Source organism: Typha latifolia, chromosome 8 (assembly GCF_019914945.1).
Source record: "Typha latifolia isolate L0001 chromosome 8, TyphaL0001v2, whole genome shotgun sequence".
Taxonomy (NCBI): Eukaryota; Viridiplantae; Streptophyta; class Magnoliopsida; order Poales; family Typhaceae; genus Typha; species Typha latifolia.
Genome location: NC_133093.1, coordinates 7,277,875 through 7,296,282, shown reverse-complemented (window position 1 = coordinate 7,296,282; position 18,408 = coordinate 7,277,875). Strand labels below are relative to the sequence as shown.

The window sequence follows — 18,408 nt, the reverse complement described above, 5'->3', positions numbered from 1 at the left end:
CACCAATTCAGAATTTCAGCTATTATTTTCTGACACAATTATCTTTATTGTTTGTAATTTATATTTTGGTTGCTTTTAGTTTTTTTTTGGCACAATTATCTTTATTATTTGTAATTTATATTTTGGTTGCCTGTAGTTTTCTAACCTATTTATCTTTATTACTTGTAATTTATATTTTAATAATATTTATATTTTTATAGTTATATTAGGTTTTATTTCAAGCTTGATTCAAGCCTAAATTAATTCAAGCTTGTTTAGGCTCGAAAATAGTTTGAAATTGATAAGACTTAAAATTGCTAATTGAGCAGTTTGTTTATGCTCGAAATTGGCTGGAGTTCGAAATTGACTCGGATTGAAATTATTTTAATTTAAATTTGATCACAAAAATAAGCTCGAAATTAATTTCAAGCCAAGCTTGATTAGAACCGCGCTCATCGAGCTCGGCTCGTTTACACTCTCTGCCAATTAAAGAATGACTACTAAAATTTAGTAAAGTAAAGGGCTTATCTGTAATTGTTCCACATGCAAATGTCCCAGCGAAACCCTCTTCTTTGTTTCCCTCCAAAAACCCCTCCCCTCTACCACCCTTCGAATTGCTATCCGGAACCCTAACACCTAGCGTCCCCGATCCCAGAAAATCCAATCCAGTTCCCTCTATAAGCGTTCGAATCCATGGATTCCGAGGACCGGAGGGAGCACCGGAGCGCTGGGGAGCTCGACGACGAGACGATCGCGAGGAAGCGGTCCCGGCGGGTGAGCTTCGCGGAGACGACCGCCGTCCACGTCTTCGACCGCGACGAGGAATTCGAGACCCCGCCGGAGTCTCGTCCGGGCTCCGGCGGGGAGTCGTTGGCGGGCTTCCATGGCGAGCTCTCGGACAGCGACGACTCTAGGGGTCCTGTTCGTGAGGAAGAGGTGGCGGAGGAGGACGAGGAGGAAGACGAAGACTTTGAGCAAGTGCGATTTATAAAGGATATGGATTCGTCGTCGCCAGGAAGTGTCGCTGGCTCTGTGACCTCAAATGATGGTACGATTATTAAAGTTCTTGTTTTCATAACTTGATTATTATTCTAATTTAGAGCCAATTAGTTAGGAATGTTGGTATTTAAGGTGTTTGGTAAAGGGTGAGATGCTAACGTTATCACCTTTTTCCTTTACCATGTTATAATTTACCTCTGTCCTATGAAATTCCATCTTTGAAGTTAAAATTTCATCGTTTGCACCTACTTAGGAAAGTTGCCCGTAAGTTTAATTGATTGGTGATATCCTCTAATAATATTTTTTCTGCTTTACCAGATGAGAACTTCTTTGGGCCGGTATCAACCAGCTTTATTAGATCGGGGAGGCTTTCTGAGTCTGGAATGTCAGATGATAACAACCATGACATTACTCTGGATTCAACGGCATTCTCATTACATTTCCGCAATGTTGCTCCACTTGATGACCGTTCAGCCAACTCAGCAGGAAGTCTCAGGACGCCCACAGGGGATATGATGCCTACTGAAGCAGGGAACCTCATGGAGCCAGTGGGATTCAAGAAGATATTCAGTCGCACAAAGGTTTCTGATGGGAAGGCAAGTACTGGTCGAGGTAACTCAAGTGATATGAGTCTGATAACAAATAATGCAAGTCGATATGATTTTGGGAAATTATCTCCTACATTAAAAGCACTTCTGGATGAAGTGAACATGAGTTTGCAACCCAACTCGCAAAAGAGTGCCTCTAGAGTTGTATATTCTGATGATGATGTTTTTGATGGAAAAGAATATGAAAAGTGTGGATTGCAGGATAACAACAGCATCATGCTTGATAACCATCCTGGTGATGATTTCCTCAACTTGAATCTTTCAGAAGGCACCACAATGCCTACTGCTGATCAGATTAAAATTTGCAGTCCCTTTCCTTCAGAGGAAGAAAATATTAGTATAAGTGCCACAATAAGTAAAAAGTCTCAGGTGAGGTCTGTTCGTTTGCATTAATTGTGAAATTAATATTTAGCTTGTTGATATATTTGTAGCATCCCTTAATAGTTGGCAAAGGTTTACTGTTTTTTTTTTCTTCTTATTTACTAGTTTAGATGCCAAATTAAGCATGACTACTTACTTATGCACTTTTCTGCATATGCTACAAAATATCCTTTACCTTTTAGGCATGTAAATCAGCAATGAGGAATGATCTCCACATCTATACAAGGATTATGATTTTCCTAAATAATCTGAACTCAATATATCTTTGGGAACTCTTGAAGGCTGGTTTGTGGCTGCATGAGGAAAAGTTGCACCCTTTGCATTGATGATATTTCATGACAGTAACATTAATGTTGCCTTATCTAATGGTTTTGTTCCAGTCTTTGATGGTGATAGAATGTTGAAGTCTAGTAAGAGTTAGTATTTGCAAGTATTTTATTTCTTCATTTGGCCTTTTGATTGTGAAGATAATGATATGTTTAACATAATTTTCGAAGAGAAACATTAGAGTGACATCTTAATATTATGATCCTAGCCAAAGGTTATTTTATCCAAGATGAAGAGAGACAATTATTTTTTGTATTTTTGTATTAGTTTGTTTCTGTTGGTTGCCATATTTCAAATTTTGTGCAAAAGGTGTTCCTTGGTGATTGTTCTATGTTTTTTTTAACCAAGGAGTTACTTCCCAAAATCAATCACATATTGTGACTGTAAAATAATTAAAGAGGGTCAATTTTGACATGTATTAATGACTAACCTGTAATACCTGTAATATCTTTACAATTTCACTTGTAGGAATATTGCAAAGATGTTCATGAGGCAGTTCAGTCCGATATAGTTACAGAAACTACTAAAGGTTTGGCAATTCTCTCACCTCCATACAGAGCATCTAAAAGCAACTTCGCTTCACAATCTCATCAGTTGAACCAATCACTTTTTAAGGATAAGTTAAATGAGTGCAATTACTCTGCAAATTCTTCCCCTCAGTCTGCAGTGGCAGTTCCTACATTGACAACAACAGATGGTCAACAACAATTAGAATCTGAGACTGTAATGCACACCCCAAAAGTTGTGGTCCAATCCTTCCAATCTCCACTGCAAGGGTCTGTATCCTCCTTACGTGCTAAGCGCGAACATCTTTTTGTTGAGGCTGTTGCCTTTTCTCAAAGTAAACTGCTACAGTATTCTGCTGGACAAGGGCCCCCTCTATCTTTTGAGACGAAATTGTTGAGACATGATCAGAGAATATCAGCTATAAAGGATCACATGTCAAGATCTAGAATTCTTGAAACACCTGTAATTGGAAACTCCAGTTTAGTGCCAATTCACAAGAATCCTCTGCAACTTGAATTTGGAGACTCTCCAGCTAAAGTAGCAGATAATAATATAAAGTTCTCTGAGAAGGATGCTGTCCAACCTGTGCTTGAAGTTATCTATGATAAAATTGCCAACAGTCATGTAAACTCCACAGTTGGGGTGGATGAAAAGTCAGTAATTTCTGATCAAAATAATAAGTCTCGGGAAATTCCTGCAAAACCAAATAATTCAAATTTTGAAACTTCTGTTAATAGTTACATATACAGATACGATGGGCAAAATGATGCTGTCAGCAATACCCTAAATGTGAATAAAGAAAAGTTTTCCTCTCCATCCTTTATGTCACCAAGAAAACTGAAGGGGGATCCATTGAACTCTCACAATCTTATTGAGACGGTGTCTTCTAATGTTCATTGTTCTCCTCAAAGGCTGACAGTTGAGTGGAAGGTAGCTAGTCAGGATTGGGATACTCCAAGTGATTTTTCTGTTCAGGATATCCAACCTATTCAAAACATAGTTCTTCAAGATTTTGGTTCAGGCGGGAGAAAAAGAACCATAGAACATGATAAAGGTGATGAAGAAAATCATGCCAAAAAAATCATTAGAACACAAAGTCAAACACTCTCTCCTAGACTGCTGGATAGGGGGTATGGGTTTTCTCCGAATCAACAACAGCAAAGAAAAAATGAAGTGCATAATATTGGAGGCAACTCGATACAAAAGGATGGGACGCATGTAGGAACATCCTTTCTGTTTTGATCATATTCATATGTGTTATATTCTCATTACAGCAATCTATGTATTTCCTTCTTGAACAAATTGAAGTTTAAATCTGGAACAATTTAATATATTCCATTGCAGATACTTTCAGACAATTTGGAGGCCACAAAACTAGTATTTTCAGAATCTATTCACAAGCTTACTTTGGAAGAGGTACGTTATCTTTCATTGTGAAATATTGGCCTTTAATGAATCTCACATTCTTGTTTAAGTTCTGTTAGCACCAATAATAAATCTGTTATAATCGTGTGTTTCATTTGTGGGAAACTATTGACCATAAGATGTAGGTGGGATTGTGGTTTATTTGCCTCGTGTTTATTTCTTCCTCATAGATGAGAATAATATATCGATTCCCAACTATTAAAAGCTTTGGTTGATATGTAGTGGTTGAACTTACTATCATATTCAAGCACTTTTCAATCCCCCATACATATTGGCTTGAGATTTGCTTGTAGTACGTGGCATGAACTGAATTAAATATGTCATGATTTGAAATCGAAATCATGATCGGCCATGTACCTCAATATGCTTGAGATTCGCGAAGTCTTAACTAATATTTTTCCAAGGCCATAATACAAGAAATTCAATATGAATATTTAACACTAATAAATATACTCTAATAAATAATAGAAATGCCCAAATGTCAATACTAATGTGAGTCCAACCAAATTGAAATAATAGATAATTTAGAACGTAAAAACTAAAATAACTAAAAGATAATCCTGATTGGAGGTAAAGGTTTTGGTGTATTTCGCTTAGTCATCACAATGACTAGTACCCCAAATGTTAGAAGAGGGATCTCATGAGCTAACAACTATATATAGCTTAGTGAGTGAAATCCACTCAAAAGTTAAATAAATCTAAAATTCATAGACAACCTTAAATAAATCCAAATCCAATGATATAGAATAATAATTTCACTAAGTATGCTTATAACAATAATAATAATAATAGCGCAAGTAATAATAATGTAAGTCATATCTCATAATATGCCTATTGTCAATATAATGAATTTTCTCAATAATAGTCTAATGTCTCAATTCGGTCAATGCCCTGTGGATCCACATCAACTAGAAGTCACTTCAAGATGGCGTTCGAGTCTTTTTCTCATAGCTGATTCGGTTATGGTCACCGGAAGGTATTACTATATGATAAACACACTATGTTTTATTCTCCTAAGGGTCATTAGGAGGCGTCACTATGTGATAAACTCATCCTATCTCTTCAACTAACTATTGAGAGAGATTAGAGTCACTGTAGGAAGTCTTTAGATCTAACCTGATATTGTTTCCTAACTTTGCTAGAGTTACCTAAGAAAGTCATTACAGTGATCTAAAATAGGATTCCTCTGGACTTTTAAGTATACTTGGGTCACCATGAAAAATCGCAAACGATTTATACTATGACTATTCTCTAAGGTATACCAAATATCAATTTCATGATTATTAACATTGTTATTTGCATGAATTATAGCAATGCATTGCGTTATATATTTTGCACACAAAATTATAATAATTAGTTTGCACATAGAAAAATACGTGATTATGTAAAATGTATGAAATATTGGACAGATAAAATGTGAGTGTACTCACCCACCTGAGTCTAGGTGAATTGACTGAAATCTTTTGTCCCAGTGCTAAGGAAATTCATCACTTTTAATGATAAATAAATAACATATTTTAATTTAACCAATATTATAATTTTTAAACTTTTAAACTAAGTAAATTATTAAAATGAGCTAATTTAAGCCCAAAGGGTTGGGCTAAACTGCGGCGTATCTGTAGCCCACATATTCCTATTAATCAAGCTAGGCCAAGGCCCAAACCCGTTAACTCGTGTGTTGGGCTGTGGTGAGCCCGTAGCTGACCAAAATCCAATAAATGGTTTAGGTTTAAGGCTCAAACCTCCTAATGTTAACTTGCAGCGCACAACTTATTAATTCAGGTTGGGTCTTTTGGATCCAAAATTCAGATCTGAACCCAAAAATAAAAAGGGTTGGCTCGGGTTAAGCTCGAGCCTGACCTTTGCTCTCTTCCTTGAATAGATCAACGAGAGAGAGAGAGAGAGTGAAAGAGAGAGAGTTTGTTGGCGATCTTTGTTGCCGACAGTTCGCTAATCGCGCCAACACCTTCCTCACGGCCCCAATGAGCCGAACAAGGAGAGAGTAGATCGGTCATGGTGACTGGCGACAGAAGGCACCTCATCCATGGCTGATGGTGATCTGAGCCACCAAGGCTCTAAAGAAGATCTCTAACAGCACGAGGCCAAAAGCACGAAGCTTTTGGTGACTTGTAGTGGTCTTCGATTGCTTCGGTGGTGCTTCGGTGATCCCATCCCGCGATATAAGCTCTGATGGCGTTAGGAAGAAGAGAGAGAGAGAGATAACGACTTCGGGAAAAGAATTAGGGTTAGGGTTTTGATTTTACAAGAGTAGGTTTTGATTTCGATTTGGATTCGACCGAGAAACTTGTGGCCACCTCTAACTCGTAGCGTAATGGGCAAGAGAAGGGGTTGCACGTGAGTGAAATTTTTTTTTTTTCAGTTCTTACAAAACGGGTGGAGTATTTTTACTTCAGATTAAAGATAGGCATATACTTAAGATTTACTATTCTTTTCAACGATGGCCGTGCAACAGGCACGGCCGGCATGGTCCGACACGGCACGTGCCGTAAGAGAAGAAAAAAAAACGAGATACTCACCTTCGTTGTCGCCGCTCGCCGCTCACTTGCCGTCGCCGTCGCCCGAGTGCCGTGCAGCACCCCTCGTGCCATGTGGCGGTACGCTGCCAGCACGGTTAGTCATCACATGCTCACCAAGACATTAATCATGATTTATCATAGCTCACCGAGTCATTTACTACATAACTTAGATATTCTCTAGAAGTTATTCATCACATAACCATTCATCATCTCATGCATCGAGGAGAGATATATACACATCTAGCGGTAATATCACCCAAACATGCATGGCGACGCTGCATGTGACCCGTTGTCTATGGCCATCAGACTAAGGACCCTGGTCGTAGGCCCATATCTCACTATCTCTAAATCATCAGCGCCCTCAGCGGAATAGTCAAGAGCTCTCAGCTCATCAGTGGACGCCATGACCCTGCGTCGTCGGATACCGCTAGAGATATATCCCCGTCTCACAATTATGTTTTTACTATCATCATAATCTAGTTCTGACCATGTAGTGTAATTGCCTGAATGCTACTCAGGCTAACGACCTCAGGTGTAGGCTGCTAATAGTATAAGTCGTATACGATACACTCTATCCTTAATCCCGGGCTGAGCGAGTAGGGGGCATTGCCTAGCCAGAACACGACTAACTAATGATAGGTGGAAGTGATGCAGTGTCTGTTAATGTATAAGTCATGTTATATTCATCATGGTCATTACATTCTACATTCACTATAGATGTTTATGCAAGAGTGTCTTATACCAGAATATATGTTGATTATCGTTACACTAATACATGTGCTAACATTAACATTCTCATAATATCATGAAGAGTATACTATCAACAACTGCATATACTAGGATACATAATAGTTATACTAAATGCATGCGCTAACACTATCATTCTTATAACATCATGAAGAGTATATTATCAGCAACTACATTGTTCTAGACTCATATAAACTCTACTCGCATGTAGATCTCCACAGTACTCTAATTCTCCTCAACTAGCCGGCTTTTTCGGGATCCCAAAATCCTTGCGCGATGTCGATTTTAATAATTCACGCAAGTAAAGCCATACATAAGGTTAGTGAATTAATAGAATTAGTTACCTTATTAGATAATTTAGGTTTATGCATATCACATGAGTCAAGGGTTCCCTAGGGTTGAGTTCCATATCATCTTAAAATTCACACTATTTAGGTAATAAGAATTTGTCTTTAGGGGAGTGGTTAGGCTAATTAATAAAGTGAGGATAGGGAAATGGGACTTATAGGGTCCAAATAACTCCATTGGGCTTAAGCTAGGCTTTAAGTTTAGCCCAGCCTATTGGTGCATAGGTGGGGTGTTGGGTTGGGCTCGAGCCCAACCTAGCATGGCAAGGAGGCCTTGGTGGGCTGCAATCCAACTGCAGCCCACAAGGGCTTTTGTGGGCTGCGGTCCAAGGACTTGGTTGGTAGGGGAACCCCCCCCACCCTCCATCATCTCCTTCCAAGGGAAGGAGACAGAGGAGGGAGGCGCGGCCACCACCGGGGCTGATGGTTCCGGCGGCGCAGCCACGAGAAGAGGAATGGCGGCCGGAAGGCGGTAAGAAAAGGAAAAAGAAAAAGAGAGGAGGAGGAGGACTCGAGCTCGACGGAGCGGAGCCCGAGGCTGCAGTGGAGCATTGAGGACCTCCCTCCCTATCCACAGGGGAGCGAGAGCAGCTCGCCCCGCAGCCGGGGTGGCCGCCCCCCCACCCCCCTTTCACTAAGAGCCCGAAGCCCATTTAGGTGTCCACTTCTCCTCCCCACCGGAGCTCTCGGACCGGACGGTTAGGCGCGAAGTCGCCGGCCGTTGGGAACTCCGATGAAGGCGAGGTGGGGGAAGATGGTTACTGTAATTAGCTGAGAAGTTTAGGGGCTTACCAAGGGGGGTGTCTAGGACTCGGGTTCGCACGGGTTGGCTCCGAATTCGGGGGCTTCGTCGGCTCTGGTGTCGGTAGCATGAGAGAAGGAGAGGGAGAGAAAGATGGTGGGGTGGAGGGGGAAATAGGGGAGTGGCAGCGATGGCGTGCACGGAGGAGGAAAAGAGGACAGTGGGGGCAGGCTGGGATGCACGCGCTCGGCGCGTGTGTGGGGGATTTTTTTTTTTAATTCTAGGTGTTACAATAACATATTATCATAACCAAAAAATCCTGAGATCTCTGAGTTATATCTTTGTTAATTTCTGTGGTGGTTCCTATTTATATTATCAATCAAGGTGCTGGGTGGAAATGCCAGTTGTTATATTTATCAGTTAGACAGCTACTTGTCCACATGTTGTATGAAAGGGCCCCGTGTGAGGGGGATGCATAGACATGTTGTACATTCTAAGCTGACTATCTGACAGCTCAAGTATGGCAAGGGAATTTTCTCGGTATCAAAGTATGTTGAGTACCAGTTGACTTGAAAGATTAACCTAATAGGAGAATGATTGATTTGATCTCGTCTATAGTTATATTGCAATAAATTATCCTCATCAATATTTCTTATCTCTTCCAGTAGTCTATATTGTTTCACTAGGTTATATAGTCTTCTAGATGATAGAGCACTTGAAGGTTTCTCCTTGGTTACATGAGCTTAAACTACAATTGGTTAGGTGGATCACTTTTGCGACTAACTCTTTAGGCTTCATAGCAGGTCCCTCTTGTGTTTGATTTTACTTCGATCTGTACCCTTTTCTAAAGAGTTGATATTACATACTAGTTGTTTATCAGAACATGTCTTTTTTATCATGGAGCCTTTTCAAGTCTGATATGCCCTTTCTAACTCCATGTTCCATGAAAAGATTGGATCATTATAGTGGCAATCCAACGTAAGGTGTATGCGTGACTATGACACTGTAGTACATGGCTTTGTATAAGAATCTTGAAGACCAAGCTTTGTATTGTCTGAGAGTATTCTAATTGTTTCTTCTTCTTTTGTAACTGTTGATATAATTCTTCTATCATAACGTGCTATTTCTTTGACGATTGATTTTTTTTAGTTCTTTATGGTACCTGTCTAAAGGATGAATCAATATGTGGGACATTTTTGTTTTCCTTTTTCTAAATGAAGCTTGACATTCTCAAAGATATCTTGGGTGAGCTGCATATATCTAAAAAGTATGAGGGGCTTTCTATTTCCCTGGTAAGTCATTTGTTACTTTTGTTAGTCTAATATTCTTTTAAAACGTTAGTCTCTCACTTTTCTTCTGTATAATGACTATTAAAATTAAATTCTAATTTGTTATCTATCAATTATGAGAAGCTTTTTTTTTGGCAATTCCAGAGAAATCACGAACATTTGAGTGATGTGCAAAAACAAAGGTAATCATCTCAAGATTTTGGAGATGTTATCTGTCAGTATTTTTTATTGGGGACATATGCCAAAAAATGATTATATTGTGCTGTGCAGACTAGCTGAGGCAAGATCATTGCAAGATGAGCTTTTATATGAGAAGGCAAAGCTGAAGCTAAATCGCCTCAAGATAGATAAATTACGAGTGAGCATTTATTTTTATTTTTCAGTTCGATGACTCGGATATATCTGCAGCTACTAACACAAATACCTTTTTCTGGTTTCAGATCAGAGCACAGCTAACCCAATCCAAAACTCAGGAATGCCATGACATGAAAATGAAGATTTCACAACTTTGTCTAACAAGTGAAAAATCTGCTCTAACAAAGGACAGCTTTCCTAACTCGATTAAGTTCATTTCTAGTAGCAAGAATCAGGTGCATGCCTCTTTTATCCATTTTTTTGGAATCAACGATGGATTTATTAATGAAACTGTGACATTATTTTTGGCCTCTCCTCTCTTTTCTTATTCTTCTCCTCTCCAGCTTTTGTTTTTGTTTTTGTTTTCTCAACTCATTTTCCCTGTCAGACTCAAAATGTTCCAGCATCAAAGTCTACCATATCTTGTATCTAAACTGGGAGGAACAACTCAGTATAATGATTTTGGTCCTTAATAAAAATGATAGGGAATGACCCAGCAATATCAATTTGGCAGTGCAGCACACTTATTATCTTATTCTCCTTTCTTCTCTTTTCTCTGCTGAGATCTTTACCCTTTCCCTCTGGAATGTCTAGGCTTTACTGTCCCTGGCTTCTCCAGGAAGGTTCAGTCCTATTAAATTAACATCCTTCCAAACTTGCTATAAGTTATGGGAGGACTATGACAAATATGGTGAAGAGATGAAAAAGTGACATTACTGAAGAATCAAGTCTATGAGAATGAAAATATTAGGGGTGAAGCTGGAGATGGAGAAAATGTGTAAGCAGCGAGGTGTGTTAGCAAGTAATATGAAGGAAAAGAAAAGACAGTGGTGGAACAATGGTGACATTGAAGAGATGAAGTAGGCAATGTGCTAGAGTTCACGAGATCTGTGAAAATGAAGAATATTGTTTTGATAGTGTTTTAAAGAACAGTTATTACTGTAGTTATTAGAAAAAGTTATTTATAATTTCTTAAATATATATGAGATGATTAATTAGTAAGTAAAGACAAGATAACATTTGATACGACAAAAACCCTTGCGTCAAATAGAAATGAACAGAGAAAAAAGATCCATAGCCGAACCCTCGTTTTTGGGACTATAATAGCTTATTAATTGTTGTCATATAGTGGAGAAGCTTGATTTTTGCTGCCAAATTATCTTGGTTTAGGAGCTTCCATTACTTGCCTTCTCCCCACTCAGCGAATCCTACAAGTTTACTTGTTGCATGCAATCTCTATGGTTAGCTTAGTAAGCCTTTCCAACTTCACAATGTTATGTGTTTTATAGCATTGATTTGAGGAACACCCTTCGCAGAGATTTTTCTCTCAATAGAACTAGTTTTCCTCACTTAACTGATTTGGAATAACCTAGCATGCCGAAAATCTAGTGAGTTTTACTCTGAATGATGAAGATCACTTTGTTTGATTATTTACTTATTTATTTTTGGATAAGATCATGAGCTCATAGGCTAATTATAAGCTATACAAAGAGGCTAACTCTCCTCAATACATTGGTTAGATATCTAGGCCAACCCTCCCAATTAACGAGCTACAATAGATCACCTTTAGCTCAAATGTGCAACCCACCATAATTTCTTTACAGGAGAAATAATTCCTGTGAAGTGTGACTTGACCATGCAACCTCCTGTGGCAGGGAAGCACGTTCCACCATTGCTCTTCTGTGGCAGTTGCATTTAGATTATTTCCCGAGCAACTCATTATTTTTACTCTCATCTCTTCACTAATTTGTTTGAATATTTAGATGGTTCATGAAATTCTTATTTTCTCAAAGTCATTGCTATCATCGTTTGTTATGGTAAAAAAAATGTTTGACTTACGCCATGAGACTCGAGAAGAACCTGTTCGATAATTGTTTACTTGTGCACCTAAAAATTTTCTGTCTTTTATTCTTGTGTATATAAAGATTGTTTAACTTGCCGAATTGTGCTTTTCTAGGAGGATATCAGCAGAGTAGCTTCAATGAGGCATGAACTTAAAGTTCTGGAACAAAGTGTGGCGAGGTCAATAAAATCTATAGAAGTTTTTTGCACGATAGAAGAGAAATTTAACAGTGATGAGATAATAAAAATTGCCAATAAGCATTTGGAGATCAGAAACTGTTGTAGGGTCATCCACCAAGATCTGCGGGTAAAATGATTTTGGTTGTAATTCTGAATTAAATTATTTTTCACTTCTGACACAATTTTGGTTTTTCTAGTTATGGGAATTGAATGGCATAATTAAAAAGAACAATAACCGTGATGTTCTTCTCAACTACTGCAACTTACTTTCTCAAAGGTAGTCTCTTGGATGATATTTGTAAATATTTCTAGTTTGTTTGTCATAGCTTACATATATTGTAATTATCTGTTAATAGGTTCACATTCAGTGCCAGCCAACTTTCAAGAACAGTTATGAGTAATTCACTAAACGAAGCGAAAATACAGAAGGTTGTAACATCAAGCTTTCCTCTTGACACTGTTTACATTTTGATCTCCATTCAGATATCATGATATAATAAAATCTTCTATTATCTTCTAATATCATGGTTATCTTGGCCAGGCTTTCCCAAACATGAATGCATGCATAGCATTTGAGTTTGTTTTCAACACTAAGGGTGACCAAAGAATTGACAGTCTAATATGTGTTCAGCAGAAGGCATTAGTGAGTTACTTCTTCTGTCTTATTTTTCATTTCAGTATTTCACATTTTGCAAGGGCATGGATTGTTAGAAACTTACTCTTGTTCGTTGACCAATGACTAGGTTGTATGTGATAGTCTTGAGACTTTTGACCAGCCTCCTCTTTACTTGTGATCTGTTCGTCTGCAATATCTGTCTGCTTCATGACTTGATTAGTTTCAGAAGTACTCTAGAAAATGAATGTGGATACAAGAAATATTATATTTGCTAAGAAACATGGATACAGATACTAAATATGCAACAAATCTTGAAAAATAAGGATATGGTATGCTAAGGATACATAATATTTATACACATGTATATTATTTTATGTGTGTGAACAAGCCTCTACAAATAAAATATATACCTGTTTATGCTTGCATTGTATATAATTAAGATTATTGTTATAATAAATGATATTACGTACATAAGCAATAGTTATTAACAAATTTATCCATTTATTACAATATGTTAATTACTAATACCAAGACAAAAGAAGAGAAATTATAATAAATCACAAGTTGATTATGGCACTAAATCCTAGTATGTTCTTCACATTGATATGTCATGCCCAATAAAGTGATTCTAGATAATTCATTTTTAGTTTTAACTCTCAAGTGAAAAGTGTATCCAAGAGCTACACTAGGGGTATCAAAGAGTATTTACTTTTATTGTTATTTTGAGAAAATTGCTACATAGATGACATATCCAATATGTTTCCTATAAGTATCTGATGAATATTGTATTTGATACAATATCCAATATGATATGATTAAAAGATAGAAATATCTATGCTTCCTAGGCTGTGTCTAGCTAGTCTATTTAATTGTTTTTGCGTAGGATTTTGTTCCATGGTTTGAAGTGTCTGCTGATCTTAATATGTATTGGCTGATATTGGTTTTGGCTCTTACCAACCAAGGTTAAAACCAAATTTTCTTTGGTCTCAGTTCAGTATTGACTATATCGGTTCCGTATCAGCCGAAACACAAACCTTAGAAATTTTCTTTATACAGAGACTACATGTGGAATGCACCATAAGCTGCATCCAACCTAAATACAACTTAAGACATCAATTATTGATCTCTTGATGTCTTGAGGTTTGCATGTTATTTTCCCTTCCTATTTTTCTTTTGTTGCTATTTTTTCTTTCTTCACTCCATCCTTTTTAGTTTTTCTTTTAACAACCCTATGCTCATCTCTGTTGCAAGATGGTTGCTAGCCTTATCCACATGAGGCTTCTTACCGCCTTTGTTGTAGAGTTGATTATGGTAATGAGCACATGTATTTATAAAATTCATTGGGAAGTCAATATTGTTTTTAGTATATGCACTCTTTGCATTATGTTGTTATTTTCTTATACGATTAATCTAAATTTGTTATCCTTCTTTTCCTCAACTTATAAGATTTTTCTATATTTTATATTATTTTTTTAGAATTTAATTAATTAAAAAATAGTCCAAAACTAAAATGGTTGGTACATTGGCCGAAACAACTAATAATGTCGATACATATAGTTTTCTCCGATGATTGATACCGATATCGATTCTTAGAAGTTAGAACCTTGTATTGTTCCCTTTTACTTTTTCTCCTAACCTCTTAGAAAGTCTAAACCAATGTTCCAAAACTCGATATCGGGATTGGGATCGGTTATTCGGAAAAACGATATGTATAGGCCATATCGGTCGTATCGACTGTATCGGCTGTTCGTATCAGATTGGACTATTTTTTAATCATATAAATTTTAATATTATTTAAAAATATCGGAAAATTTCTAAAATTTTAGAAAAATAATAAGAAAATAATAACTATTTACATATAAAGTCTAAAAACTAAAAATTACATTAACTTATTCAAAATTTTGATAAATACTGAATTGACTCTCTTTTCCTCCCTTTCTCTATTACTGCCAAAGCAAATTTAGTTTTTTCTAATTTTTTCTTTCTTTCTTCTCTCTACCTTCTCTCTCTTATTGTCACAAGGCAAATTTTATTTTTTTTATTTCTTCTCTATCCCTCATTCTCTCTATTTCTCTCTTCCTCCCTCTCTTATTGTCACAAGGTAATTTTTTTTAATGATTTTTTGTTTCATTTCTTCTCTCTCCCTTCCTTTTCCCTTCAATCTCTTCCTCCCTCTCTCTTTCTCTCACTCTCCACTCTCTCTCTCGTCTTTCTATCTCACTATGTTACTGCAGCAGATTTATTGAAGGAGAGAGAGAGAGAGATAGAGAAAGAGGAAGAAGAGAGAGGGAGATGCTAGAGGGAGAGAGTAGAGAGAAATGAGAGAGATGGTGCACCGGTGAGAGAAGAACTGAAAAAATTAGAGAGAGAAGAGAGATGGAGTGAGAAAAGAGAGAGGGAGAGCCCGTATTGGGCGGGATCCACCAATATGGCCGATCTCGACCAGATACGGATTGGGTATTAGCCGATACCTGGCCTAAATTCGGCATGAATCGGCTGAAACTTGGAACCATGGTCTGAACACCCTTTTATTTCCTTTTCTCATTATATTTCTGTAAAAAGGCTATATTTGGACATGTATGCTATTGTTTGAATAATTTGGGCAGTAATTTTCTAGGTTTCAGAAATGGCTTGTTAGTCAAAATAATAATAATAATAAAGGAGTAAGAAATATGTGATAACAGCCTCTGTAGCACTGTAGATAGCATTTCATATTAAATGTAACATGCTACTTGGATCAGGCTTTTCTGGATACTTCTGACTGGATTGGTTCTTGTTACTTCACCTGCATAAACTAGACAATTATTCTATTCAGGTTGAAACTGACATTGTTTGTTTAGCCATCTTCTACAGTTCATCTTAGAAGTCATATTGGCCAGATATATTTAAGCCTCCGATGTCTCCTTTGCCTCTGTTTTCTTCCATCAGAAGCGGGAGCCATTTAGCATTGAAACTCGGGCTCTTAACTAGAGTGGAGCTAATATGTATATAATATATATACATGTTTGCAGAAGCTGCAAAATACCCAAGGACAAGGTGTTCTACTCCAAAAAGGTCATTTTATATCTTGGGAGGAAATGTTTATGAGATAAGTACGTAAGACTCGAATAATTTTATGTAAGATGAGGATATAGGATGTTTATGTTGACTCCCGAACTTAGAGACTTGGAGAGATGCATGCAGAAACTCCACAGCTTTTCACTCATCCTGCTGCTCTCGAGTGGCCTCCCTTCTTGTGAAACAAGTTAGATCAGCTATATTAATTGCATACCAAGTGTGATGAAGCTTGAAGGTCCTCAGAGGTAGGGGTGTAATTGAGCCGAGCTTTGATGATCGAGCCTAGCTCTAATCAAGCTTGAATTGAAAATAATTTCAAACTTGGATATTGGATCAAGTTTGAATTGATATCATTTCAATTTGAGCCAATTTCGAGTTGGCGCCAAGCTTTAGCTTAAATTAGTTGATTAATAAGCAATTTCATGCCTTAATCAATTCAAGCCTAATTTCAAGCTTAATCAAACTTCAAATATGGCATGATTCAACTATAACGATTATAAAAGAATAAACTAATTTATCTTTCATATTACTCATATATATATTATATATATAATATTATTTATTATATTAATATTTCGAACCTCATCGAACCAACTTGATTGAGCTGGCTCATGATCAAGCTTAGCTTGAAATTATTTTGAGCCTATTTTGGAGATCTATCTTGGCCCGACTCATTTTCAAGCCGAGCTTGATCGAGCCTAATCAAGCAAAGCTTGAGCTAAGCTCAAGCAGGATCAATTATTTTGACAGCCAATACTCAAAGGTAATAAATGGAAAAAAATGTAGTAACAAAATTAATTCATTATTTTATATTTTAATTGATTAATTAGTAGAGTAAAATGAACGTAGAAAGTTCAATTTTAAGGGACCATTATGGTTCCAAAGGATTGTTTGATTTTTGGGGGATTATAGTTGGGTCTAGTGAATAAATGGATAGACTATGGTTCCAACTCTAGTAAAATAAAAAAGCATCGAGCATATGTTCTCAATTTGAATGATTGGATGCTCAGATGAAATGGAGGTCAGAATGTTCATCATCTAAATAAGTACTTAGAGAGATAATTATATCATTCTAGGCAAATGTAACTTTAATGTGTAATCTGGACGCTTTATTCCATTTTATATTTTAGTTAACGTATCAGTTTTCTCCCTTCTAAACATATATGCTGTCTGTGATGAGGTATTTTAATTTTATTTCTAGTATGCACTGATTGGGTATGCAATTTACCCTTGTGCTTTTATTTATTTGTTGCAAGTTCTTCCTTTGTCCCTAAGATATCATTTTTGTTCCTTCCATTTTGATGAGACAGAGAAGTTGAAGTCCCGGATGTAGCTACCTTTTTATGTTGACATGTCTCTTGACCGACCACATGCTAACAGAGAGAGCTGTTCATGCAGGAAACCAGCTTGGTTCTGGGTAATCTAGTTGATGTGCTCGAAGAAGTTAAAGTTGCTGGAATGGAGTTATTAAATCTAACCTTCTCAACCTTTTCATCTCGATCCTGCAATTCATGTCTGCTCTCTAATCATTATCAGTCTTTCATTTACATTTCCTAGTACTTTGCTGTTACTTTAATATTCATCAATCAGTGATGCATTAACACCAATTGACTTTTTTACCCCTCCAAAAATAGGTTTATAACACCTGATTGTTTTAGTCTATCAGTTAAGCGAACTATATGTTCTATAGCTGGGGCAGCAAGCATAGCTTGTACTGAGTCCATTGGTTCATCAAATTGATATATTTATGTCATGACAAATAATCACATTCAAGCACAGCAATCTCTTTGTAATATTATAAGACATGACGTTACAACTGAGTGATTTGCTTTGTATTCAGCAAGGGAACTTGAGTTGCAGCTTTGTTTCATGAATATCAAGAGTGGCAGGAAGATGGCCCTTTCTCTGAACATGAGTGACCTGCATAGGTGCGCTAACTCTTCCAAGATCAAACTTCTAAAAATATATTGTCATGCTCACATCGACCTTTTGTGTGCCTGCAGTGCAATCTATCCTTCTGAACCATCTGAATTGCAGATGAAGATATGTGAATCCCAGACCACTCTTCCGCAGGTGGTCTTGGATGGGATAATGGCTGCTGTTCAGAAGATTCAAGGTGGTCGTCCAATGATTCTAAGGCTCTGCCAGTTGATATCAAAGATTGTTTATTCTTCATCGGGAACATAAGGTTTCAGCATGGCATCCTTATCCTCCTATATCACCTAACTTGGCAAAAGGTGGTACATTTTGTTGGCTGTTAGTGGTATAGCAATGATACTAAATATGGAAATCTTACCCAGTTCACTGTCTGTATTGACCCTGAAGTCAGGAGATTCTTTCAAGAGTCAGGACAGAACCCAACCTTTGAGGAGATTCAATGTAAGTATAGCATTGGCCTGGGTTCCTCAACAACTTTGAATGTGTTTTAGCTTCTTGCTGAATCCATGGAAGCAGAAAGATTTTGCTAATTT

The 18,408-nt window shown here is 37.2% G+C and overlaps 1 protein-coding gene across 2 annotated transcripts; it reads left to right on the top strand.

Moving 5' to 3' along the window:
- Positions 1-520: 520 nt before the first annotated feature.
- Positions 521-18,405, top strand: LOC140794302 (uncharacterized). Of its 2 annotated transcripts, XR_012110113.1 has the most exons (16): positions 521-1,027; positions 1,297-1,955; positions 2,763-4,019; positions 4,146-4,217; positions 9,820-9,891; positions 10,033-10,070; positions 10,159-10,246; positions 10,329-10,478; positions 12,200-12,391; positions 12,462-12,541; positions 12,621-12,693; positions 12,806-12,907; positions 17,336-17,450; positions 17,778-17,865; positions 17,941-18,174; positions 18,263-18,405. XR_012110113.1 is itself a non-coding variant. In XM_073146286.1 (15 exons), exons 1-15 carry the CDS (start codon positions 673-675, stop codon positions 18,122-18,124), a joined length of 3,525 nt encoding a protein of 1,174 aa, XP_073002387.1. In that variant the 5' UTR covers positions 521-672; the 3' UTR covers positions 18,125-18,405. The 2 variants fall into 2 exon arrangements, 1 of the variants encoding a protein (XP_073002387.1); XM_073146286.1 differs by having other exon boundaries at positions 17,941-18,405.
- The last annotated feature ends 3 nt before the right edge of the window (positions 18,406-18,408 follow it).